Source organism: Neofelis nebulosa, chromosome 5, assembly GCF_028018385.1.
Source record: "Neofelis nebulosa isolate mNeoNeb1 chromosome 5, mNeoNeb1.pri, whole genome shotgun sequence".
NCBI lineage: Eukaryota > Metazoa > Chordata > Mammalia > Carnivora > Felidae > Neofelis > Neofelis nebulosa.
In genome coordinates, this window is record NC_080786.1 from 92,342,946 (window position 1) to 92,366,995 (window position 24,050).

Genomic DNA, 24,050 nt, shown 5'->3' on the forward strand with positions numbered 1-24,050 from the left:
CCATCTAGCCCACCCTTCCACCTACCTCTCTGTATCAACCCTGTTTGTTCTCTACCTTTAAGAGTCTCTCATGGTTGGTCCCCTCTCTCTTTTCCCCTCTCCCATATGTTCATCTGTTTTGTTTCTTAAATTCCACATATAAGTGAAATCATATGATATCTGTCTTTCTCTGACTGACTTATTTTCACTTACATAATACACTCTAGCTCTACCCACTTTGTTGTAAATGGCAAGATTTCATTCATTTTGATCTCCAAGTAACATTCCATTGCACATATATACCACATCTTCTTCACGCATTCATCAGTTGATGAACATCTGGGCTGTTTCCATAATGTGGCTATTGTTGATAATGCTGCTTTAAACATCAGGGTGCATGTGTCCCTTCATATCAGTATTTTTGTATACTTTGAGTAAATACCTAGTAGTGCAATTGCTGGGTTGTAGGGTAGTTCTATTTTTAATTTTTTGAGGAAACCTCCATACTGTTTTCCAGAGTGGCTGCACCAGCTTGCATTCCTGCCAGCAATGCAAAAGAGATCCTCTTTCTCTGCATCCTCGCCAACACCTGTTGTTGCCTGAGTTGTTAATGTTAGCCATTCTGACAGGTGTCAGGTGGTATCTCATTGTGGTTTTGATTTGTATTTTCCTGATGACGAATGATGTTGAGCATTTTTTCATGTGTCAGTTGGCCACCTGGATGTCTTCTTTGGAAAAGTCATGTCTTTTGTCCATGTCTTCACTGGATTATTTGTTTTTTGGGTGTTGAGTTCTGTAAGTTCTTTATAGATTTTGGATACTAACCCTTTATCTGATATGTCATTTGCAAATATCTTCTCCCATTCTGTCGGTTGCCTTTTAGTTTTGCTGATTGTTTCCTTCCCTGTGCAGAAGCTTTTATTTTGATGGGGTCCCAATAGTTCATTTTTTTGTTTCCCTTGCCTCCAGAGATGTGTTGAGTAAGAAGCTGCTGTGGCCAAGTTTGAAGAGGTTTTTGCCTGCTTTCTCCTCGAGGATTTTGATGGCTTCCTGTCTTAAATTCAGATATTTCATCCATTTTGAGTTTTTGTGTATGGTGTAAGAAAGTGATCCAGGTTCATTTTTCTGCATGTTGCTGTCCAGTTTTCCCAGCACCACTTGAAGAGACTGTCTTTATTCCATTGGATATTCTTTCCTGCTTTGTCAAAGATTAGTTGGCCAAAAAAAAAAAAAAAAAAAAAAAAAAAAAAAAAAAAAAAGATTAGTTGGCCATATGTTTGTGGATCCATTTCTGGGTTCTCTATTCTGTTCCATTGATCTGAGTGTCTGTTTTTGTGCCAGTACCATACTGTCTTGATGATTACAGCTTTGTAGTATAGCTTGAAGTTTGGTATTGTGATGCCTCCTGCTTTGGTTTTCTTTTTCAAGATTGCTTTGGCTATTTGGGGTCTTTTCTGGTTCCATACAAATTTTAGGAGTTTGTTCTAGCTACTTGTTGGTTTTCATTCACATCTCCAATGTATGCAGAAGCACTCTGCATTTGAAGTCACATAATCCTGATGCCAGCAAAATATTGTTGATATGCCAGTCCAAACTGAGGACCATTGAATGAATTAGCTTCTAATATGTTTGCTTACTCACTTGCCATTTTCATACTCAAGTAATAGAAATGAACTGTGCTTCACTATCCACAGCATATTTGTTCTCTAGAGGGGACCACGTCACAAAAATGGCAGCATAATTAATTCACCAGGGTTAGCTTCCAGACACCATCTTTCTCGCTCCTGAAAATACCAAGGTAGTCACTCTTGAAAGACAAATAAGCATCTGCGATGTGTTTATTGTGTGCCTGGAGTTCATGAGCCAGTTTACCCACTGGCTCCCATTCTTCCTATAGATATAAACTTTGTGGTTATTTTGGTTAAGAACAATCTGAGTATGACCCCTATTCCATGCATGACAAATGACTGGCTCTAGTAAAAAGTTGTTGCAAAGACAATATTCTTGATGGTTTCAAAAGGTAGAAAGCTAGGGTCAGGGCAGTCCTGAGTCTCAAAATGGAGAATTAAAAGACACTGGTCTCAAAATGGAGAATTAGAACAGACTCTGTTCTACTCTGTCACTTTTATAGTGGGTTGTATCTTCTGCTGCTGCTTTTTGTAGACACTTTTACTATATTGTCTGTGTTTTCTTGTTTAGTTTTATATGTTTTATCCTTTTAATTTTTGACATTTTAGGGTATTTTACCTTTTTTCTAGTGGTTATCTTGAGGATTTATTCTTCTTCTTAAGTTGTTATCTATGCATAATAACAATTTATTTCCCCTTATGAAAAGTGAAATTAGTGTAATGCTTCTTCCTCTACTTGTCTTTGTTCTCCTATTACCACCAATTTGCCACTGTTGTTTGTAGCTTTACACTTAAATAAACTAAATAATCACTATATTTCTTTTTTTTTTTTAATTTTTTTTTCAACGTTTTTTATTTATTTTTGGGACAGAGAGAGACAGAGCATGAACGGGGGAGGAGCAGAGAGAGAGGGAGACACAGAATCGGAAACAGGCTCCAGGCTCCGAGCCATCAGCCCAGAGCCTGACGCGGGGCTCGAACTCACGGACCGCGAGATCGTGACCTGGCTGAAGTCGGACCCTTAACCGACTGCGCCACCCAGGCACCCCTCTAATCACTATATTTCTTTGAGCATGGCCTCTCTGTGCATCTTTTCATTGGCTGGAGATCATCTTGTAGTAGATATTTTTTAAGGGCTTATGGGGGCCTGTGTTTCATTTATAATATCCTATGGTGCATATACAACAATATATTCATAATATTATCAGCCAGTCCCTGAATTATGTACATTCAAGGCTTGAATTCTATAAAATTCATTTTTTGGTTTTCTTAATTTTAGTTTTAATTAAAATTTTTTTTTAAATGTGTATTTTATTTTTGAGAGAGAGGGACAGAGTGCAAGCAGGGGAGGTGCAGAGAGAGAGGGAGACACAGAATCCAAAGCAGGCTCTAGGCTCTAGGTTGTCAGCACAGAGTCCGACTCCAGCTTGAGCCTATGGACCACAAGATCATGACCTGAGCGGAAGTTGGATGCTCAATCAAGTGAGCTACCCAGGTGCTCCCATTTTTAGGTTTAAAAAAAATGTTTATTTATTTATTTTGAGAGAGACAGGGAGAGCGAGAGTGGGAGAGGGGTAGAGATAGAGGGAGAGAGAATCCCAAGCAGGCTCCGCGTTGTGAATGCAGAAGTTAACACAGGGCTCCATCTCACAAACCCTGAGATCACGACCTGAGCCATTATCAAGAGTCTGATGCTTAACTGACTGAGCCACCCAGGCACACCATTTTTAAGTTTTTAATTCAAAATATTGTCAGGAAAGAGAAAGATCTATTTTTGATTAAAAATGAGAAACAAGATAGCTTTTCATTAAATGTAAAAATGTTAGGTATAAAGCAATTGGCCATGAAATCTGGCAGATATGTCATAAAATGCTAACTACTTAATGATTCTAACTGCATTAATATACAATGTATGAGGTTTTTACTGCTCTTATTATTATTTTACTGTTACTGTTATACTGTTCTTTAGTTAAGGATTATTATAACAAAGAAGTTACACTAGTATCTACAGCTCTCCAATGCATTGTTTTTCCCTTTGTCTTCACTAAATAGCTCATACACACCATCACTAATACCTTGATATAGATAAATGTTATTAGTTTCTAACTGCTCACTGAATGGTTAAAATGGATGTCCCTGTAGCACTCTAACTCATTCTCCTTTCCTCTCAAACCAGGCATTCTCCATGAAAGCTATTCTCAACATTTTGTAGTCATTCTTGATTACTTCTATGTCCTATGCATTACCAACCTTGTTCTACCCACTGTTTATAATCTCATCAGTTGTAAAGTTTCCCATGGTGACTGCTTCTCCATTTTTGTTGTTGTTGTTGTTGTTGTTGTTGTTATTCTACTTTAGGCCTTCATTTGGCCTACTACAATAGCTTCTTAAACATGTTCCTCCTTCACTAATGGATTATATATTACTGGAAAATACTCTTCCTAAAGTATGTTACAAGCAACCCAGGTATATTTTAAAGCCAAGGTTTTATGTGGAAGAATTTACATTTTTCCTTGTTCAGAAGCCTTATGATTTTTTTCCTGGAAATTTCATTTTTTAAGTGAAATTACATTGACAGTATACTTAGAAGTAGAAATTTAATGAAGTTTTATTATGAATCCTTTTAAATGCAAAAAATCTTTTAGTAAACTGACAAGCACTTGACAATTTTATGAGTTTCCATAATTCACCTTTGCTTAAAGTATGTGAGAGAATAGTGAGAATGAAGCTATTGGGAGGGAGATAACTGGAGATTTTGAGAGACTAACATTTGTAGAAATTGTTTATTATATTAATAGCAACTATGCTAAATGATCTCCAGACTAGAATTATAACCAAGAGCTTTCTTTGCTTTTACCAATAAATATAGAAGTGGGCCGGGAATCACCTTACTCCATTTGTAAAGTGGGAACAATATCAACTACACTATCTTGGGTAATATGTCCAAATCCTATAGTATCTGACACTGTAGGAAGTCAATAAATGGAACTATAATGTTAATTCTTCTTCTGATGTCAATTACAATGGTATAATACCAATTCACAACAATTTCGTTAATATTGAACTATTAGTAATACCTAATATGTTAGTGCCTTGCATTTAAAAAACATGAGTTAATTGAATTCATACAAGATTATATGTAACTAGATTTTAAATGTAATAAGCTATTTGTTGTCTAACAGTTATTTAATTTAGATACAATGAGGTGAGCTATGTGAATATGCTCTAGAGAATCAAGTAAAATAATGCATGTGAAGCAGTTTTGTAAACTATAAAAAATAATGCAGAGACTAATTATTATATTTTGTTATTTTACCCATGACATTAGTAGGACTTAATGGTATGGCTTTAAGTTAGAATAAAGGAGATAAAAATAAAGGTAATTAAATAAAAAAAAAAAAACCTATGCCAGAACAAGTAGATAAAAGTTCTGAAGGCCTATTTAATAAAAGCCTTATTTATTTCAGTTTGAATCATGAAAAAGGCTGTGACCACCACAAAAAAAATAAACTAAAAGTGAATCAAATTTTCTGTAACTTTTCTAAAATAATAATAATAATAAAAAAAAGCCAGGGCTCCACTTTTATAATGTGCCATACATTTTTTTTGTTATTAAATAGCATTAATTCTAAATAATATTAATATACAGAATAGGGAAAATAATTCCAGGAAAGAATGATATTCATTTACATGATTACTTTCACAAAGGGTAGGGATCATATGCATGATTATTCGTTGTTCAAAAACATTTTCATGCTAAAAATAAATGAAACATTATATATCTAGGTGTGTGATGATTTATAAAACACAATTTTGTAAAATGATTGTTAACAAACAGAATGTTGAATGCTGCCAACAGAACTGTTTGGTGATTTTTAAGAAAGCCTTTTTGGAAATTCATCAAACACTGCCATCTAGGAAACTTGTTATTCATGGACTGGTTGGTAAAAATGTTCAGCCAAATGAATATAAGAAAACTTAAAATTGTTGGCATACCATACCAAGATTAGCCTTAAGATCTGTTGGCAGACTTAACTTTCTTGATCCTTTAACTGAAACAACAGAAAAAGGAAAAAGGCAGTTGTTAATTATATAAAATTAAAGAGGAGTGTGGGGGAACAGTATGTCTTATATATAATTATTAAATCCTAATGAGCATTATATTTAGTGAGCATGTATAGAAGCAGAAATATTGTTTGATGTTAGTTTGTTGTCATTCAGTAGTAATTGTTTAATATGCAAACAGAAACATGACAAAAGCAATTGTTCTTATAGTAGGTAATTCAGTATATCTTTGCATAGTTTTTTTTCATATGTGGCATTAGAAGTGATTTTTTGTTTAATTTGGGAAGGACCAAAAATCCATGGTGGATAAATCTAATAGGTAAAGAAATATGGCAACAAATGTATGAGCTCCTATCATAAATAACTGATAAGAGTAAAAACAGATGGTAAAACCTGTCAATATTTTTTTGAAATAGAAAATTCTATTTTATAGATGTATATATGATATGGTCAAGGAAATTTTGCCATGGAAGTGGCAGATGAAATGACTTCAATATTGACTAGTACAATGTTAAATTCAATAGATAAGAAAATTTTGAAAATAAAAAAATATTTGAAAATGAATTATATTATAAACAAGCTATCAGAAAATGTTTGAATAAACCAAGAAAACACCTGTAATTTATTTTAAAAATTTCCTCATTATTTGTTAACAAAAATTTTACATTGGGTATCTCAAAATATTTAACTAGAATGCATGTTATTACAAAAAGAATGCATAAAAGAAATCATGTTATACATCTTTTCTGTCACTTAAGACTTTAAGAGTCTAGTTGATGTCATCAATTATACCCTCTAAGTGATTTTTCTTTACAAATAGGAAAGCTATTTTATTTATTTTTTAATTTATTTTTAAAGTTTATTCATTTTGAGAGAGAGAGCATGCACAAACGGGGAGGGCAGAGAGAGAGAGGGAATGAGAGAGAATCCCAAGCAGGCTCTACACTGCCAATGTAGAGTTTGACATGGGGCTCTAACCCACAAATGGTGAGATCACGACCTGAGACAAAACCCACAGTCTGATGCTCAATGGACTGAGCCACCCAGGTGCTCCAGAAAGTTATTTTACAATAAAGATGCAGGATGATGAAGTAGAAAGAATACTCCACTTAAAATCAGAAAACCTGGCTCACAAATTTCTGAATTTTGCCACCTATAAGTTTGAAAAAAAAAAAATCCCTTATTCAATTTGTAGCTTAATCTTATCCGTCAAATAAATAACATTCTGAATACAATCTTTAATGATGTTTCTGATGGAATATGATTGCAATACTTTTTATAATAGGTTTTAGAAAATCTAAATGTAATACAAACTTAAATATATTTTTATGTGTCCTGAAATATTATTTATCTCTTGATTTTTTTTTTCAACCAATCATTTAAAAACTAAAACCCCATTCTTGGGCGCCTGGGTGGCTCAGTCGGTTGAGTGTCTGACTTCAACTCAGGTCATGATCTCCTGGTCTGTGGGTTTGAGCCCCATGTCAGGCTCTGTGCTGACAGCTCAGAGCCTGGAGCCTGCTTCGGATTTTATGTCTCCCTCTCTCTCTGCCCCTCCCCCCTCATGCTGTCTCTCTGTCAAAAATAAATAAATATTAAAAAAAAATTTAACAAAAATTAAAACCCCATTCTTATTTCACAAGTCAAAACAGGTGACTTGTGAATTCTTATTTCACAACAAAATAGGTGGCAAGCTGGAATTGGCCCTTGGGCTGTGGTTTGCTTATTATTAGATGCCATGTTGAACTACTTGTAAAAGGAAATCTAAGTATTATCATTTTAATAAAAATAATAGCAGCTGGCAATTGTTGCTATGATAAAACATTAAAAATAATTCTATTAAGATTAAGGGGCAGGGACTCCTGGAGGCCTCAGCCCATTAGGAACCCACTCTTGATTTCTGCTCAGGTGATGATTTCAGGGTCATGGAATCCAGCCCAGCTCTGGGGTGAGCAAGGAGCCTGCTTGGGGTTCTCTTTTCCTCTGCCCTTCCCCCCCACTTGCATGCGTGTGTTCTCTCACTCTCTTTCCAAAAAAATAAAAAATAAAGAGATTAAGGGGCAATCAGTAAATCAAATTTTAGTAATTTGGGTTTAGAATTAGCACAAGCAAAAATTTATTTATATCAAAATATGGCAAACTAAATATATGTAATATGCTTCAGAAGAGATTGCAAATATATTTTGTAAATTCCTAATTCAGATGAAGTGAAGGAGTGGGGTGTGTTCACAACTCTTTCATTTAATTTTTTAATAACTAATGTAAGGATTGGTTTCATAATTTATGTCAATTGTTTCTATTTTATTTTTAAATAGGGTATTTCAACATATCTATATAGTATTAATTACTTTAAATAAATTACAATGATGTTTTCAAAAAGTCGAACAGTCCCTGCTTATTGGTCATAAGCCCAGATGCATACAGGAGGACAATGACCACAATGTCACATGCCTTCCCACTTTCCACTCTTCTTTTTGATGGAAAATTCACTTGTAAATTGTGAATTGTATATTCTAGTATCTAACTTAGTCTGTCTTCCAAATCTCCTCCATGTTTTTAGATTCCCCCCTCCATTTTATTACCTGTCTTTTTGGTTTCCTGTAGAAAGCCTGAAAACTGGAGTTCACAAACCCCAATTTCAATAGTATAACTGAAGGAGTGAAAGGGAATGATTTGGTGGGATTAATTATGGAAGTTTAATAACATTGTTAATAATTATTCATGCACAGAATGATTCTCTTCACTTGCCCAAATAAACTTTTTTTGTGGGGGGAGGGGCTCTTTAGTGTCCAGGCTCTTAGTGTCCAGACAACTAGTAAATTCTTACTTGTCCTCCAAGACAGCTCAGAAATCACCTCCTTTTTGAATGCAGCCTCAAATTTAAGGTTTCATCTGGTGCCATTATCTTTACTTTCATAGCATCTTGTGCACATTTCCTTTATAACCCTTAACACATTTTATTACACTTGATTTTTTTTAATGCTACTATCCATTAACTTCCTGAAACTGAGTTCTCCAAAGGTGGAGGTTGTATTCCCAATACCTAATAAATTATTGACATAGAGTAGGTGTACAATAAGTGTTTGCTGAATGAATGTTGAAAAAAAGCCAATAAAGTCAGAAGGTAGGCGGTGAAGAATTACGCTGAAGAAGGCTAAGCAGAGAAAGTATGTTCAAGTGTTAGAGAAATATATTACACATGAACATTTGAGGAATTTGGGTTGGAAGATGAATAAGGCAAGAGGTAGTAACAGGCCTTTAGTCTTGCAAATGTACAGGATAAAAACCTTTGCAATGTTCCCCTGGGAATGTGCCTCTCTGAATTGGTACATTTTTACTGTTCTCTAAGCTAAAGCATATGCACTGCAGAGAAAATGGTAAATAGAAACTTCTCACGACTCACTGGCTTAGCACATTACACAAAAAAGAGAGAAAGAGAATCTTGGCTCCCAGGAATCTTAGAGGTCATCTAGTCAAATATCCTATTCAATGAAAGTATTTCTCCTACAACATTCTTGATATCCTATCTGTTTGAATAGTTCTGATTGAAACCTTTAAAGGTAGAAAAAAAAATCCAATTTGGGGTTGCTATATTGCTACAAAATTTCCTTCTATGTGAGCTCAAACTATTTTCCTTTACCATTTATAATTGTCCCAGTTCCGGTCTCTAGAGCAATAAAGAATAAATGATTCTTGCTCTCATATGTCAGATCTTAAAGCCTCTGCAAAGACTTAGGGGCCATCTCCAGGCACTCCGAACAGATAGGCAGGAATTTTTATTTTAAGATGGTGATACTGATGCAAAGAGGTTGGTAGATCACATTTTGAGAAATAACATTTTATGGTTTTATGAACATTAACCTATTCAGGAACCTTCCACAAGAAGTATTTCCTGAGATGCACCCTAGATTTTTCATATGAGACACCATTTGTCCTAGTTGTTAAATTAGATGTATATACAGTTACAGATAGATACATAGATATTCATAACACTTTCATGATCTTTAAAAATTGATTATTATATTCATTTTCAAGTTAACCGGTGCTTTTGGTTCCTCTGAGTTAAGTAAAAAAAAAACAACAACAAATTTTGTCATCTCTATTTTCAATCTTACATTTTCTAAATTTTAATTGGTCTTTTTTCCCCTCTGTAAAGCTCCATAAAGACTTTTTGCTTTTCTCCTATGCAGGTTTCCTGTTTTTTAGATGAAGCAAAGTCCAGTGATCCAGAACACAAGTGACCTGGATTCATATCATGACTCAACCATTTGCCAGGTGAGTGAGTGAAGCTGGGGTAGTAGTTACTTAATCTCAGGAAGAGTATGTTTCACTTTCTCTGTAAAATGGAAATAATAATAGTCCCTACTTCATAGGGATCTCTATCAGCATTAATTAAGTGAATATGTGTAATGCATTTAGCATGGTGTGGTATCTAATAAGAATTCAGTGTTAGCTATTAATTTCATTATTAGTTGACAAGAAAATATTGTTTCTCTGTGGTATTCTATATCAGAAATGACTTGTCTGGGCAATGTGTCATATTTAAAATCTGGTACCTAGGAGGAAACATTGCACATTGGGATAGTCTCCAATTGTATATAGCACTATTATTTGTTTGCTCTGCACAGTAGTACTTCCTAAGACTCCACTGCTCTTTTCAATAATAATGCCATACACTTAATTCATAATGGGCTTATTTTCCATGAAAATCTCTTTAAATCCTGTTGTGCATTCTCTTCTAGAGTACTATTTTTAATCCTTCACACTTTGAAAAACTGCTTATCTTGGCTCACTGACACTAACACAGCAAATAGTGACATAGGTAATCCACCTGCAGGGCAGGGACTATTGCTGCACCAAGTGTTAGACTTAGAACAGTTTGATTTCTTATTATCTTAATTCTGTTAGGTTCTGGGCAAATTGCCAGGAAATTCTTGTCCCTTTAACATGTTATGGCATACACTTTTGAAAAAAAAACCCAGAAAATTCATGAATGTACACTAAAAAAGTGAATTTTGTCCTATATAAATTATATCTCAATAAAACTAAATTTAAAAAATTCATAGAAAATTATCCCCACAGAAAGGGTTATTCACTCACCTAATCACATCTATCACCTCTGACTTACCTAGAAAATATCAGGTAGGATGGCATAAGAGACCAAAGATGATGCAAATGAATGAAATAATTGACTGATGGCAAAATACATAGTAATATATATAAATTCAGCCCTAAAGTTCAGGTGATGGCCTAGAACAGCACCAGATTATAAACTTTTGCAAGACTATTTATCTCTATTCTAGAATTTCTGCCTCCAGGCTCAGTTACAATAATAGGTGGAGTAGTCTGATAGCTTACCATAGCTTATGCCAGAATGAGGTAGTATGTTCAGGCCTAAATAAGAACAGAACTTCAGGCACTACAATACTATTTTAACTAGGGGGCTTCATGCATCATTAATGTATCAAATCCTTCAATCACTTGTTATATTCACATGCTTTTTTCCTAACTCCTAATTCAAATCAAAGTCAATGGAAAGAGCAGCCTGGCTCATCAGAGATATGTTGTATTGGCCTCAACTCTCAGAACAAACTCTTAACTATAGAGAGCAAACTGATGGTTACCAGAGGAAAGGTGGGCAGGGGGATGGGTAAAATAGGTGATGGGGATTAAGAAATACACTTGTGATGAGCATGAGTGTGGCATGGGAGTGCTGAATCACTATATTGTACACCTGAAACTAATATTATACTATATATTAACTAAATGGAATTTAAGTAAACACTTGAAAAAATAACACATAAAAAAAAAGAACCTCTTGGGGTGCCTGAGTGGCTCAGTTTGTTAAGCATCCAACTTAGCTCAGGTCATGATCTCACGGTCCATGTCAGGCTCTGTGTTGACAGCTTGGAGCCTGAAGCCTGCTTCAGAATCTGTGTCTCCCTCTCTCTACACCCCTTGCCCGTTTACACTCTGTCTCTCTCTCTCTCAAAAATAAGCATTAAAAAAAATTAAAAAAAAAAAAAAAAAAAGAACCTCTCAGGTCCTGAATTCCACAGCTGAATCAAAATTTTTGGAACAAAACAAACCCTGAGTCAGTCTGAATGTGGCTTACTACTTTAATGGGAAATAAAATACAGAGAGAGGCTAGAAATTTCTAATTGAAAGATTTTGATTAGTTGTTTCCTGGTTAGAAACAACTGGATTGACTTTTTTGATTTCCAATGAAAGATTTCTATTTGATAAGTTGGCTAAAGATATCATGGTAGGAAATGACAGGTAAGTTCAAATTTCTCTGACTCCAAAGCTATGCCCTTTCCAGTAAGCAACATAATATGTATGATATATGTATGATACAGAAGATACCACTTGTGTGGCCTAGATGCCTTCTGCAAAATAAATAAATCTAATAATAAATTAAAAGTTGTTTAGATTGAAATGTTTATAAAATTTATCTGTGTATTGATTCATTCACTGACTAGTTGGAACAAAGTAACAAATTTCATTTGTCTGTATCTTCCCTAAGCCAGAAACAGATAAAACAAAAATACCTGCTATGTATATAGGTACAGTTCGAACACATATGCACAATTTTGGAGTCACCATCCATGGTAGAGCACTGAAAGGCCTACATGCCTCTATGTTACTCCCCCTGCCCTCACCTTTTTAGGAAGTTGCTAAGGCATATCCAGGCAAAGAAGTATCTTTATTAGAATTTTCCTCAGCATAAAAAAATGTTTAATGTCATGACTTCACTTTTCTTACAATATCAATATATATATCCTATTTCTATCTGGACAGTGTTAATGAATCAGTAACTTGTTATTAGTGTTGTATGAATGAGAGTTAAAAGATTGGGAAACTTTACTTCTGTTCTTATCTACCTTGAATTATAAATCCCAGAGAGAACTAGTTTCTTCAACATACTTTTTTAAAAAGCACACAGTAGGAGGACAAATAATTTGGGATCAGAGGAACTTGAAGTCTGAAGATATGAGTTGGTTTAGACTAAGTCATTTATTATTAGCAGGGTTATCTTGAGCAAGTTATGAAATTTTTCCTTAGTCATAATTTCTTCAGAGTTGCTGTAGGATTGAATAAGATAATACATATGAAAAATACTTTGTTTGCTTTAAAGTACTATACCAACATTGATTACAATTTTTAGCAAACAAGGCTTGATAAATTCAAATGTGATAATTTGTTGATTTTATGCACTATAAAACTAAAAACCATTTTTGTATCTAGTTTTTCCTGGAACTTAAATGGTAAACTATATTTCTAATGTTTCATGCAACGTATATTTCTTAAGTTCTTTTGAATTTCTTTGTTAAAACATTCTCTTCATAGCAATTTTGTCACTGCTTGCCTATATTTTAATTTCAGTTGTGATTAGTTTCTTGCAATTTTCATATTTTTTTTTCATTTTATTAATGAAACCAGGAAAACGCATAGGCTTTACAACCAAATGTAACCAAATTAGAATTCCAGATCTACTTACTTAAATACTCTGACCATCAGTTTTCTCCTCAGAAAAAGGCCTATCACAGGGGTGTTGTATTACGTAAGAAAAAAGTAAGTTACTGTTTGGAAAATTATGGGTTACAACTATTTTTAGGATCCTTGGTTACTGACTTATTTGGATTCTAGAATATTAGTAATTTATGCTTCTTAAATTGCAAATCTGGTCACAACCATTTTGTAATGAATGCCTAATTTAAGGAAGCTGTACAACCTGTGTTTGATTTTGATTTGGTCTCTCTGAGCAGTATCAAATATTCAATGGCTCTGCTTAAAACAGATTATAAGACCTTCCTTTCTGCTATTTCTGAGAGAACATTGCCCCTTTGAGGCAATTCTTTGGTGGAGTTTCAGGGTTCATCACAGTAGTTTCTGATCATAGAAAATACTTAATTGTATTATGAAGAATTAGGAGAATTTTTACAAAACCACTCTACTTTTTGGCTCTTAAGTTTCCCTGAATTCTCTGTTGCTCCCCTCATATTTTCTTATAGGTATGATAAAAGTATTCAGGTTTAAAGCAGAAAAACAACATTATCAAAATTCTATAGAACATTTCAAAGTCTTTCACAAAAGCCCTAACAATTTCTGTTTTGTATTGAATGAAGTCAGTGTCCATGGTTTTATTACTTCAGGGAAATTTGTCTTCATTCACCACGAGGGACCTGTATTTTCAGCACAGATAGGAATAAAGCTTTTGAGACAAATTGTGAAGTCCAGAAAATTGTAGAGATATGAAAAACTTGTTTGTTCACAAAAGAGATTTTCACTTTCACCTGGCAAGTGATGTACTTGATTCCTCTGTCTCACAGCTGGTATTTCATTCCTATAAAAGCCTGGTGCTGCCTCAGGAGTTCTGGTAGCAAGTCCTAAAGGAAGGGAATAAAAACTATTGGCATATAATTTCTTAGCCCAGGTGAACCCAGAAGTTTTATCTAAGGGGTGAATTGCATGATAACTATCTGGAAGGGTCTCTATTTTGTGCATTTATCTGGGTGTTTTGGCACTGCCCTAACAGAGGACTATTTGAATGGAAGAAGCTTTCTTCTTTGGAGGATGTACTGGGTTTCTAGAAATGTAGAACCGTGCAGAACAAGCATTCAATGTAGGCTATAAGACCTAGTTCTAACTCTGGTTTGAGAACAACAGAGCTGGTTGCTTCTTTGTTAGTTTTTGTGATGTTAGCCTCTATGAAATTTTGATAAAGATATCTTTACTAAAGAAACCTAAAGTAAAATATTTTAATAACGATAAATAATTCTATCACCCTAGCCTTAACTTGAACTTGATAGCATAGTAAGTCTATTGTGTACTGTGGACAGTGAGAATTATGAGGATTGATGGCTGTAGAGGTAGCAGGAATATTAGAACCCGATGCTAGCCTAGAAAAAGATGTTCATCTGAGCAAGTAATTTTTAAAGACACACCTTTAAGGAATAAAAATTAGACAAATGCACATCTTGTGGGCAGATATAACCCTACAGTTGAAGGCTTGGGTAGTTTTCAACTCTTTGTCCAAAGAAAAGGCGTCTATTTCCTTGAGGGATTGCAGTTCTGTTCCAGGTAAGTGGAGCTAGGGCTGAATGTTCCTGCTCATCCCCTTGGAAGGTATGTTTATGCAGTACACAAACTGCACAGCCTTACCTGGTGAGTGAAAAATGGTTACACAGCTTTAAGGAAAAACAGCTAACTATTGGTAAAATTATTAGTTTAATGTTGGTTTCTGCAGATACACTGTCAGGTCTATTTGGCATGGAGTATGTTATTTTGTTCATTAGTTTATTCTCCAGGGATAGATAGCATAATATCTACATAACTACACATACTGAAAATTACCTGTTAAATAGTTGGGTGAATGAATAAATAATATGAAATGGCTATAGTATCCTGGAAGTTAAGAACATCAGCATTCTGGTTGGCTCACTGAGATTCTTTCAGCTCTGAATTCCTATTCTGTTCTCATTGTCCTCAAATAAATATTTAATAGACTTAAACTTTGCACTATTTTACTTGCAGTTTATTGAGCTAAAAGGGAGTTTGAGATCCATGTAGAAAATCAGAATTATAAAATTATTACTGGTCTCTGGCTTGCCTAATTACCAGCCATCATTACTCAGCTCTTTGCATCAATGTTCTAATCTACTTTTATCAGACTTTGAAGGGGTTAAGGTTTGAGATCACAAAATAGATACTGAGAGGGTAAGTGTAACTATTGAAAAAATATTTAAAAATTTTTCACAGAGCCATAGTTCTCAAGTGGTCCAGAGACCAGAAGCATTGGCATCACCTGGGACCTTGCTTTGCAAAATTTCAGGCCCCACTCTAGACACTCAGTGCCCAATTAGAATCTTTGGCACTCAGCAATCTGTGTTTTAACAAAATGTTCACATCATTCTCATATAGGCTTATGTTTGAGAACGATTGCATTAAGGAAAAAAAAAAGACAAGAATAGTATTGGCTCTTAAATGCTACATATATATGTAAAAGGGGAGATATACCCAGATATAAACATAATAATTGACATTATTAATCAGATCTAGTTTTTTTAGTATGTGAATCAAGGAGACATTAGAAGGCATGGCTGCTTTTCTTAATTTTTCAGAAGTCAGATGTATTATTATTTTCTGGTTTCCCTTTATTACACATATTGATTCTGCCCTTTATAAGTTATCTAAACATTTTCACTGTTTATATTTTCATTCTTTTCTGCCTTTAGAGATAATAGGCTTCATGAGATTTAAACTACCATTAAAGTCTTAAATGTGCTTTTTTGGGTTACGTTTTAGTTTTATGAGATTGGACTAAAAAGTCTGCATTTACCCTAACAATACCTCTCCTGATAATCTAGATTAAATAAAGCAATTCCTACAATAGGAAGAGATTTCAGAATGTAGTTTTATGTATATGTGTTGCTGTGGTATTCTAGGAATGGCATGGGGTACATTCTCCTTTGTGGGCTTAGAAAGACCCTTTAATGCAACACCATTATTTTTATTTTTTCATGGGAAATGAATGGAATAATCAAATATTATTTCTAATTTTCTTAAGATAAAATAAACTTTGTTGGCACTGTTCCCAGAAGGATAGATTTCATGTATTTTAACAAACATAAAATGACTAAAAAGTTGTTATAAGGAAAAAAAAAATCATTCCTCAACTGTGAATATGATTTAAGGCTGCTACTAAAGAAGAGTGGGCCCTGCCCAGCAAACCAGTCTCAAATAAGGCACTGAAGTGATAAGTGAATCTTATCACAGCCAATCATTTCTGTCCCAAGTATCCTAATACAAAAGTAGTCAAAGCCTTGCTGCTTTGAAGTAATCTACCTTATGACATGCAAAGTCCTGACTCTGCCTTGCAAAACAAACAAACAAAACAAAACAAAAAGAAAAAGTGTCTTGGTGGTGTTTCCAGATCTACCCTAACATAATAAAAAAACATCAGAGGCAAAAGTCTAAAAGCAAGATGTCTACTAAAAGCCTACAATAATTACCATAATTAATTATGATATTGAAAGACATGCCTGAGACTGGAAATAAGAGATGTTTGCTAATACCACATATATTCAACATTATATTGGAGGTCCAAGTTAATTTCTTCCTTTAGAAATAAGAATAGAACTGCTCTTTTAACAGTAGGCATAATTGGATAGACAATCCAAAAGAATTGATAAATTATTGGAATTTATCAAGTTTTCTGGATGACATCAATATACACAAATTAATTGTATTTTTATAACCTAGTCACAAACAATAAGAAAAAAATAAAAAAATTATGACATATAAAAAACACCAAATACCAAGGAATAAATCTAATGAAAGGTATGCAAGACCTCTAAAAAGAAAACTAAATATGTTACTGAGAGAAAGATGTATGTGGAACAAATAAAACTTTTATACTGTTAATGGAAGTAAAATTGGTGCAATCATTTTAGAAAACTCAGTAGTATTTACTGAAGCTGAACATAAACATACCCTATGACCCCCAGGCTTCACTCCCAGAAACATGTACAACAAAAATGAGTTTATATTTGCAATAAATATTTTACAAGATTGGTCATAACATAACCCCAAATTGAAAGCCACCTAAATGTGCAGCAACAATAAAATGCATAGATATATTCATTTAATGGAGTATCACACAGAACTAAAAATCATTCAATGTGACTGAATATCATATACGTAATGTTGAGCAAAATTAGAAAGAAGTAAATACTGCATGTTTCCATTCATATGAGAGTCCAAAACTCACAAAACTAATTTATGGTTAAAAGTCAGAACAGTGGGTACCTTTGTGAGAGTAAGTGGCTGAGAGGCAGGAGGGAGGTTTCTGGTGTTCTACAGACATTCTGTATTATACCTCAGTTAAAAAAGTTTACTCCTAAAGAGGTAAGACCAAGGTATACAAAAGAAAAATTCCAAAGAAACAAACAAAAAAGGAAAAGTTGTAGTATTAATAGTAAACAAAGTGGAATTCAGGTAAAAAGACATGAACAATGGTGGTTTATGGTATAAGATGCACTTTTTGTCAATATAGTTTAAAATATCTACACATGAATATTTTTAACACAGCAGATATAAGGAAAAATAGAAACATATTATTAGTACAGTATTTTAATTCTCCTTTTCTCCATCCTTGGCAAGTCAAGTAATTAAAATATAAAGACATGAAAGACTTAACAATGAAGCAGCACTTATAGCTACTTAATTCTGCTACAAGTTAACATTAATAACTCTGGTAAAAGAAAAAAAAACTCTACCATATGGAAATTACTATTAATGCAATCACAATTTATCAAAAGCTCTGATACATACAATGCAGAGTTCAATGGGAAATTTAACCTTAGTATAGCAACATGTAAGAAATAAATGAATTAAGCACCTACCACAAAAAAATTGAAAAGTGAAAAATTAGAAAAGCAGAGGAGGGAACTAATAAAGTTAAAAGCAGAAATTAAGTTAAAACCCCTAAAATCCAGTAAAACTTCTGTTCAAGTTTAAAAAAACAAAACAGAAAGGGGCACCTGGGCAGCTCAGTTGGTAAAGTGTCCCACTCTTGATTTCCACTCAGGTCATGATCTTATGGTTTGTGGGATCCAGCCCCACCTTGGGCTCTGCACTGCTGAGGGATTCTCTCTCCCTCTCTCTCTGTCCCTCTCCAGCTTGCACGTGTGTACACACACACACACACACACACACACACACATTCTTTCTCTAAATTAAAACAACAACAGAAAAATAGATTGACTATTAACTAGCCTAATTAAAGAGCCACAACCTTTGTGTATGTTACATTGAATATTGTTAGAAAATTTCTAGGATGAAAATAGTTTTCTTTACAGACAATATGAAATACAAAATCAGTAATTATAAAGGGTAAGTGACTTGATGGGAGAATTCTACCAAAACTTTAAAAAGCAGATAATTACAATTGTATTTAAATTAATGAGCATAAAGAAAAAAGTCCACAAAGGAAATGTCTGAATGCAAAAAACTGCTGTAAGGCAAGAGATACCACAAGCAAAGTTAAAATGAGAAAAATATGTGGATCTCAGGTCAAAAAAGGGTAATCTTAATTTATAAAGAGGCAATAAAAATTGATATGAAAATGACAGCTCTATAGAAAATGGGCAAATTGTATGAATAGATGATTTATAGAAAAAAATAAATAGGTCTTAAACAATTGAAAAGATATTCAATATCACGTATGTGAAAGATAAATTGAAACTACATTGACCTTTTCTTACCAGCGTTACAAAAATTAAAAAAAAAAGATAACCATTGTTTGTATGTTACTGATGGCAAGAGAGAAAATTGCTGCAAACTCTAAGGAGAGCAATTTGGGAAAATTTATAAAAATTAGATAGGCATATACTCTTTGACTCAGAAGCTCCAATTTTAGGAATTTACAGATCTACTGGTACACATTTGTTTGTTTGTTTATTTATTTAATGTTTATTTTTGAGAGAGAGAGAGACAGACAGAACACAAGCAGGGTAGGGGGCAGAGAGAGAGGGGGGACACAGAATCCAAAGCAGGCTTCAGGCTCTGAGCTCTGAGCTGTCAACACAGAGCCTGATGCAGGCTCCAACTCACAAACCAGGAGATCATGACCTGAGCCAAAGTCTGATGTTTAATTGACTAAGCCACCCAGGCGCCCTACCTGTACACGTTTATAATGAGGAAGGTATGAAGGTTAGTCACTGCAGCATTGTTTGACATGGCAGAACACTGGTAGCAAACTAAGGGTCCCTTAATTGGTGAAATACTAAATAAATTATAGTAACTGCATGCATTTCAATAACATACAACTGTAATGATTATGTAATGAAATGGAAAGACAAGATACACAGTACAGTGAATCAAGCAAAGTATATTGAAATGTATATACTATACTAATGTATAGAACAGGAAGCAAAAATGAATATACTATGTCTTTTTGGCTTGTTTACAAATACAAATTGAAAGGATAAATAAGAAAGTAACAATGTTTATTTTTCAAAAGGATGGAAACAAAGTATGGGGAAGGGTGGGAGGGAGATTTTTAAATATCACTTCTCTTTGACTTTTGAACCCTATATTACTATTAAAATTCAGATTACAGGGGTGCCTGCGTGGTTCAGTTGGTTAAGCACCTGATCTTGATTTTGGCTCAGGTCATGATCTTGCGGTTGTGAGATCCAGCCCTGTGCTGGGCTCTGCACTGAGTGTGGAGCCTGCTTGGGATTCTCTCCCTCTGCCCTCCCCTGCTTGCATGCATATTCATTCTCTCTCTCTCTCTCTCTCTCTCTCTCTCTCTCTCTCTCTCTCTCAAAAAAAAATATTTAAAAATTTAAATTTAGCTTATGGATGAGAATTTAAAGTGAAGTTATTTAAATTGATATAGGATATTGAATTTTATATTGAAGATTTATGACATGAGAAAATATCAAAGTAATATTTTAAGGAGATTAGTTTTCCAACATGATATGCAAAATGAATTGTAAGGATGAGAGATCACAGAGACACCTGTTAAGAACATTTTTGTGATACTCTAAATGTAGGATACTAAATGCCTAAATTAGGATGGTGCCTACAGGATAGAAATACAAAAGAAAGGGTAAAAGTATGAGATCATATTTAAAATAAAAGCAATGAAATAAAGGTTAAATAGATAGGGTTAAAAGAAAACTTTATACAGGACACTAGATTCTACTTTGCCTCACATTCCTGAAGAATAAGGATAAACAATTAGCAACTCTTAAGAGATAGAATAAATTGGGGGTGCCTGAGTGGCTCAGTAGGTTAAACATCCAACTTCATTCAGCTCAGGTCATGATTTCATAGTGCATGAGTTCGAGCCCCACATCAGGCTCTGTGCTGACAGCTCAGAGCCTGGAGCCTGCTTCAGATTCTGTGTCTCCCCCTCTCTGCCCCTCCCTCGTTCATGGTCTCTCTCTCTCTTTCTCTCTCTCTCTCTCTCAAAAATAAACATAAAAAAAAGAGATAGAGTAAATTAAAGAAATATCACAGTTAGAAAAGAATTTCCAAAAGTCAAAATTAATTGCTTTTTAAGGCATTAAATGTTTATAAATTTATATGAAGTTAAAATAAAAATTAATTATAAGGAATTATAATTTTTTGATACTCTGAAAACATATAGTTCAATGTCAAAGAAATACATAATATTTTTTGGTGTTCAAAAATTTACATATACTGTATATGTACTGGAGAAAAATCAGGTAAATAAATGAAAAAATATAAGCTAACCATTTCTAATCCCACCACCCAATAATTTCTACTAACATTTCTTGTACACCTTAAAAGACCTATTCCTAGGAATCTTTATACTCACATTTTTAATATACTGTGGTAGGCTCATGCTTTCTTGATGCTTTACTTCCAGCATATTATCATTTTTTCTTTTTTTGAAAAACCTTTGTTTAAAATGTCTTTAAATGTACTACACTCATATCTCTGATCTTAATTTTTTGGGAGGCCAAGAATTTTTTATATATTTGCTTATGGTAAAATTTCAAAACCTAAATTAGAAACAATTACTAAAATTATGAATTTCACATTGTAAGAATTAAGAAAATAAAGCAGTAGATTACTGCAGTGAATTACAAGAAGGCTGAAAGTTAACATTCATGTTTACCTGAAGTGGGAGACTTGCAGCGCTCAAGTTCCAGGGGAACGGGACTATCATTTAGCTCAGTTAAACCTGAAAATGAAATGACAAGAAATTAGATAAATTTTGCTAACAATTGTAGATAATTCTTATATATTCATTCCTAAAATTTTCAAAAGGTTTTTCTTCTCCCTGTGAAACTTTTCTATTCTCGTGTTATGACAATGATTCTGAAAATTTGTTTCAGTAAGTGATACCAGAAACAATAAGGAGCAATAACTAATAGATATATACAAGGAGTAATTAACATAATGGTAGTAAAATATAAAATCTTCTTTCTTACTTTTTAACATGAAATAGCTACTTTAATAAATGACCTAGTTTTATCTAAAAATAGACCAAAAATAATACAATTTATAAGGAGTTTTTAAAAAGACCTAATCAAATCTTCTTTCAAGATAAATGCTTATTGGCTTTTAAAAAGAACTTTAAGAGATGCTACAGATTCTAAATATTATACTTAGTTATAAAAATGCAGTGTTGTATAATACATATTAAGTGACTTATTTGATGATATCAAATTCCTTCTTATAATAAGCATTACATTTTTCTCTTACTTTTTAAAAAATTTTTTTAATTTTATGTATTTTAAGAGAGAGAGAGAGAGAGAGAGAGCACATGTGAGTGGGGGAGGGGCAGAGAGAGAGAATCCCAGGCAGGCTCTGTGCTGACAGAGCTTGATCTCAGGAACTTCAACACCACAATCTGAGCTGAAACCAAGAGTCAGAGGTTCAACCAACTGAGCCACTCAGTCACCCCTCTCTTATTTTTAATACTCTGTTATGTAACTCTACTGACAAACACAAGGATAGGCACAATAAATAAATATTTTATAATTCTTGCTATCTGCCAGCCTGCATTCCTGTGGCATTCATAAAATATCCTTAATTATGGTTTTCCTATACTTGTTAGAGATTCTTATATACTTTTTCCTTATAAAAAATATTCAGAGTTCCTACTTTAATGTAAATCTTTATATCCAGAAGTACTTATTAAAAACTATTGTCAATTACCAGAACTATCTTTGTCCATATTCCTTGCTACTACCCCTTTCTTGATATAATTTGTACCAATAAACTTACTATGGTTCAAAAAATTATAGAATTTGGGAAAAGGCTGCTGTGGTACTCTAGCCCACCTCTTATGTTTTACAGATAAGAAACTATGAGTTTGAAGAGTTTAAACAATTTAAGGTTACAGAACCAAGTATGTGCCAAATCTTGAATAGAATTATTTATATACTTAAGAGTCTTTTGTTAGAAGTAGGTACTGTGAATATTTTCTTCCAGTATGTGACTTATCTTGTCATTTTTTTTTTGTCATTTTCTTAATGAAAATGAAATCTTGATGTTCAGGAGATTAGTTTACTTGAAGGACCCTTTATGAAATTTTTTAATTGTGAATTTTTTTATAATTCCTGTGTAAGTAATCTTTGCCTACTCAATGCTCATGAAGATATTATTGTATTCTCCAAGAAGCTTTTTTAATTTTCAGCTTTCAGTTTTAGGACTATAATTCATCTCAAATAAATTTTGATTGTGGTGTGAGGTAGAGATTAAGGTTCATTTTTCCCTATATGTTGTTTGTCTAGTTTTTCCATCATTATTTGTTAAAAAGATTTTCCTTTTTTCATTGATTTTTATTAGTGCCTTAGTAAAAAATAAATTGGATACATATGTGTAAGTTTACTTCTAGACTTTGTATTTTGTAGTCATTGGTCTATTTGTCTATCTTTTTTTGACTACCACATTAATGCAGGTCTATAGTACATCTTAAAGTCAGGTAGTAAAATACTCCAACTTTGTTCTTTTCCAAGAGTGTTTTAATTAGTTTAGATTTTTTGCATTTCTAAATAAGTTTTAGAATCAATTTGTCAATTGCTACAAAAGGATATGCCAAATTTTTACTGGACTGTAATAAATCCATAGTAATTTTGATAGAATAAACATTTTAAAAATATTCAGTCTCCCAACCTATAAACATGGTATTCTCCTCTATTTAAATGATGTTTTTAAATTTTTTTTTCTTTCTGCATGAGTTTGTAGATTTCAGTATAGAGGTTTTGTATGTGGCATTTTTCAAGTCTTTATTTCCTTTTTGGTTTTCTGTCTACTTCTTGTATCATTATTCGAAGTGAAGTACTGAAATTCCCAGTAATTATTGTTGGATTGTCTCTCTCTCTCTCCCTTTGATTCTGTCAAGTATTGCTTCATGTACTTTGTAGATCGGTCGTCAGATGCACAGATGTTATATCTTCTAGATGGGTTAACCATTTTTTCATTTTAGATGTCCCTATTTATAGTAACTTTTTTTTGCTTTAAAATCTATTTTGTCTGGTATTAACTACAGCTGTACTTGCTGTTTGCATGGTTTTTTTCTCTTTTAACTTTCAACGGATTTACATCTTTATGTGTGGCCTCTGACAGCATGGAGTTAAATCTTGGTTTTTTAAAAAATCTGGCTCAACAGTCTTTGTCTTCTGATTGAATTGTTAAATCTATCCACATTTAATGTTATAACTGATACAGTTAGGTTACACCTGTCATTCTACTTTATTTTTCTGTATGTCTCATGTCTTTTTGTCCTTCTAATCTTCCTTACTGCTTTGTTTGGCATTAAATATTTTCTAGTGTAACTCATTCATTTCTTTAATGATTTTGTCATCATATTTTTGGCCTTGCTCTAAG

General features: G+C 33.5%; 1 protein-coding gene across 7 annotated transcripts in view; it reads right to left on the reverse strand.

Annotated features, from left to right (window-relative positions):
• Nucleotides 1-24,050, reverse strand: part of STXBP5L (syntaxin binding protein 5L) — a 387,308-nt gene that overhangs the window by 54,607 nt on the left and 308,651 nt on the right. For 5 of the 7 annotated variants that reach the window (XM_058731249.1, XM_058731252.1, XM_058731248.1 and 2 more), the window contains 2 exons: nucleotides 21,331-21,396; nucleotides 13,970-14,062 (listed from right to left, as the gene is read on the reverse strand). In XM_058731249.1, the coding sequence (XP_058587232.1) occupies nucleotides 13,970-14,062; nucleotides 21,331-21,396 (159 nt within the window). The remainder of the gene's footprint in view (nucleotides 1-13,969; nucleotides 14,063-21,330; nucleotides 21,397-24,050) is intronic. The other 2 variants (XM_058731254.1, XM_058731253.1) reach the window with 1 other exon arrangement.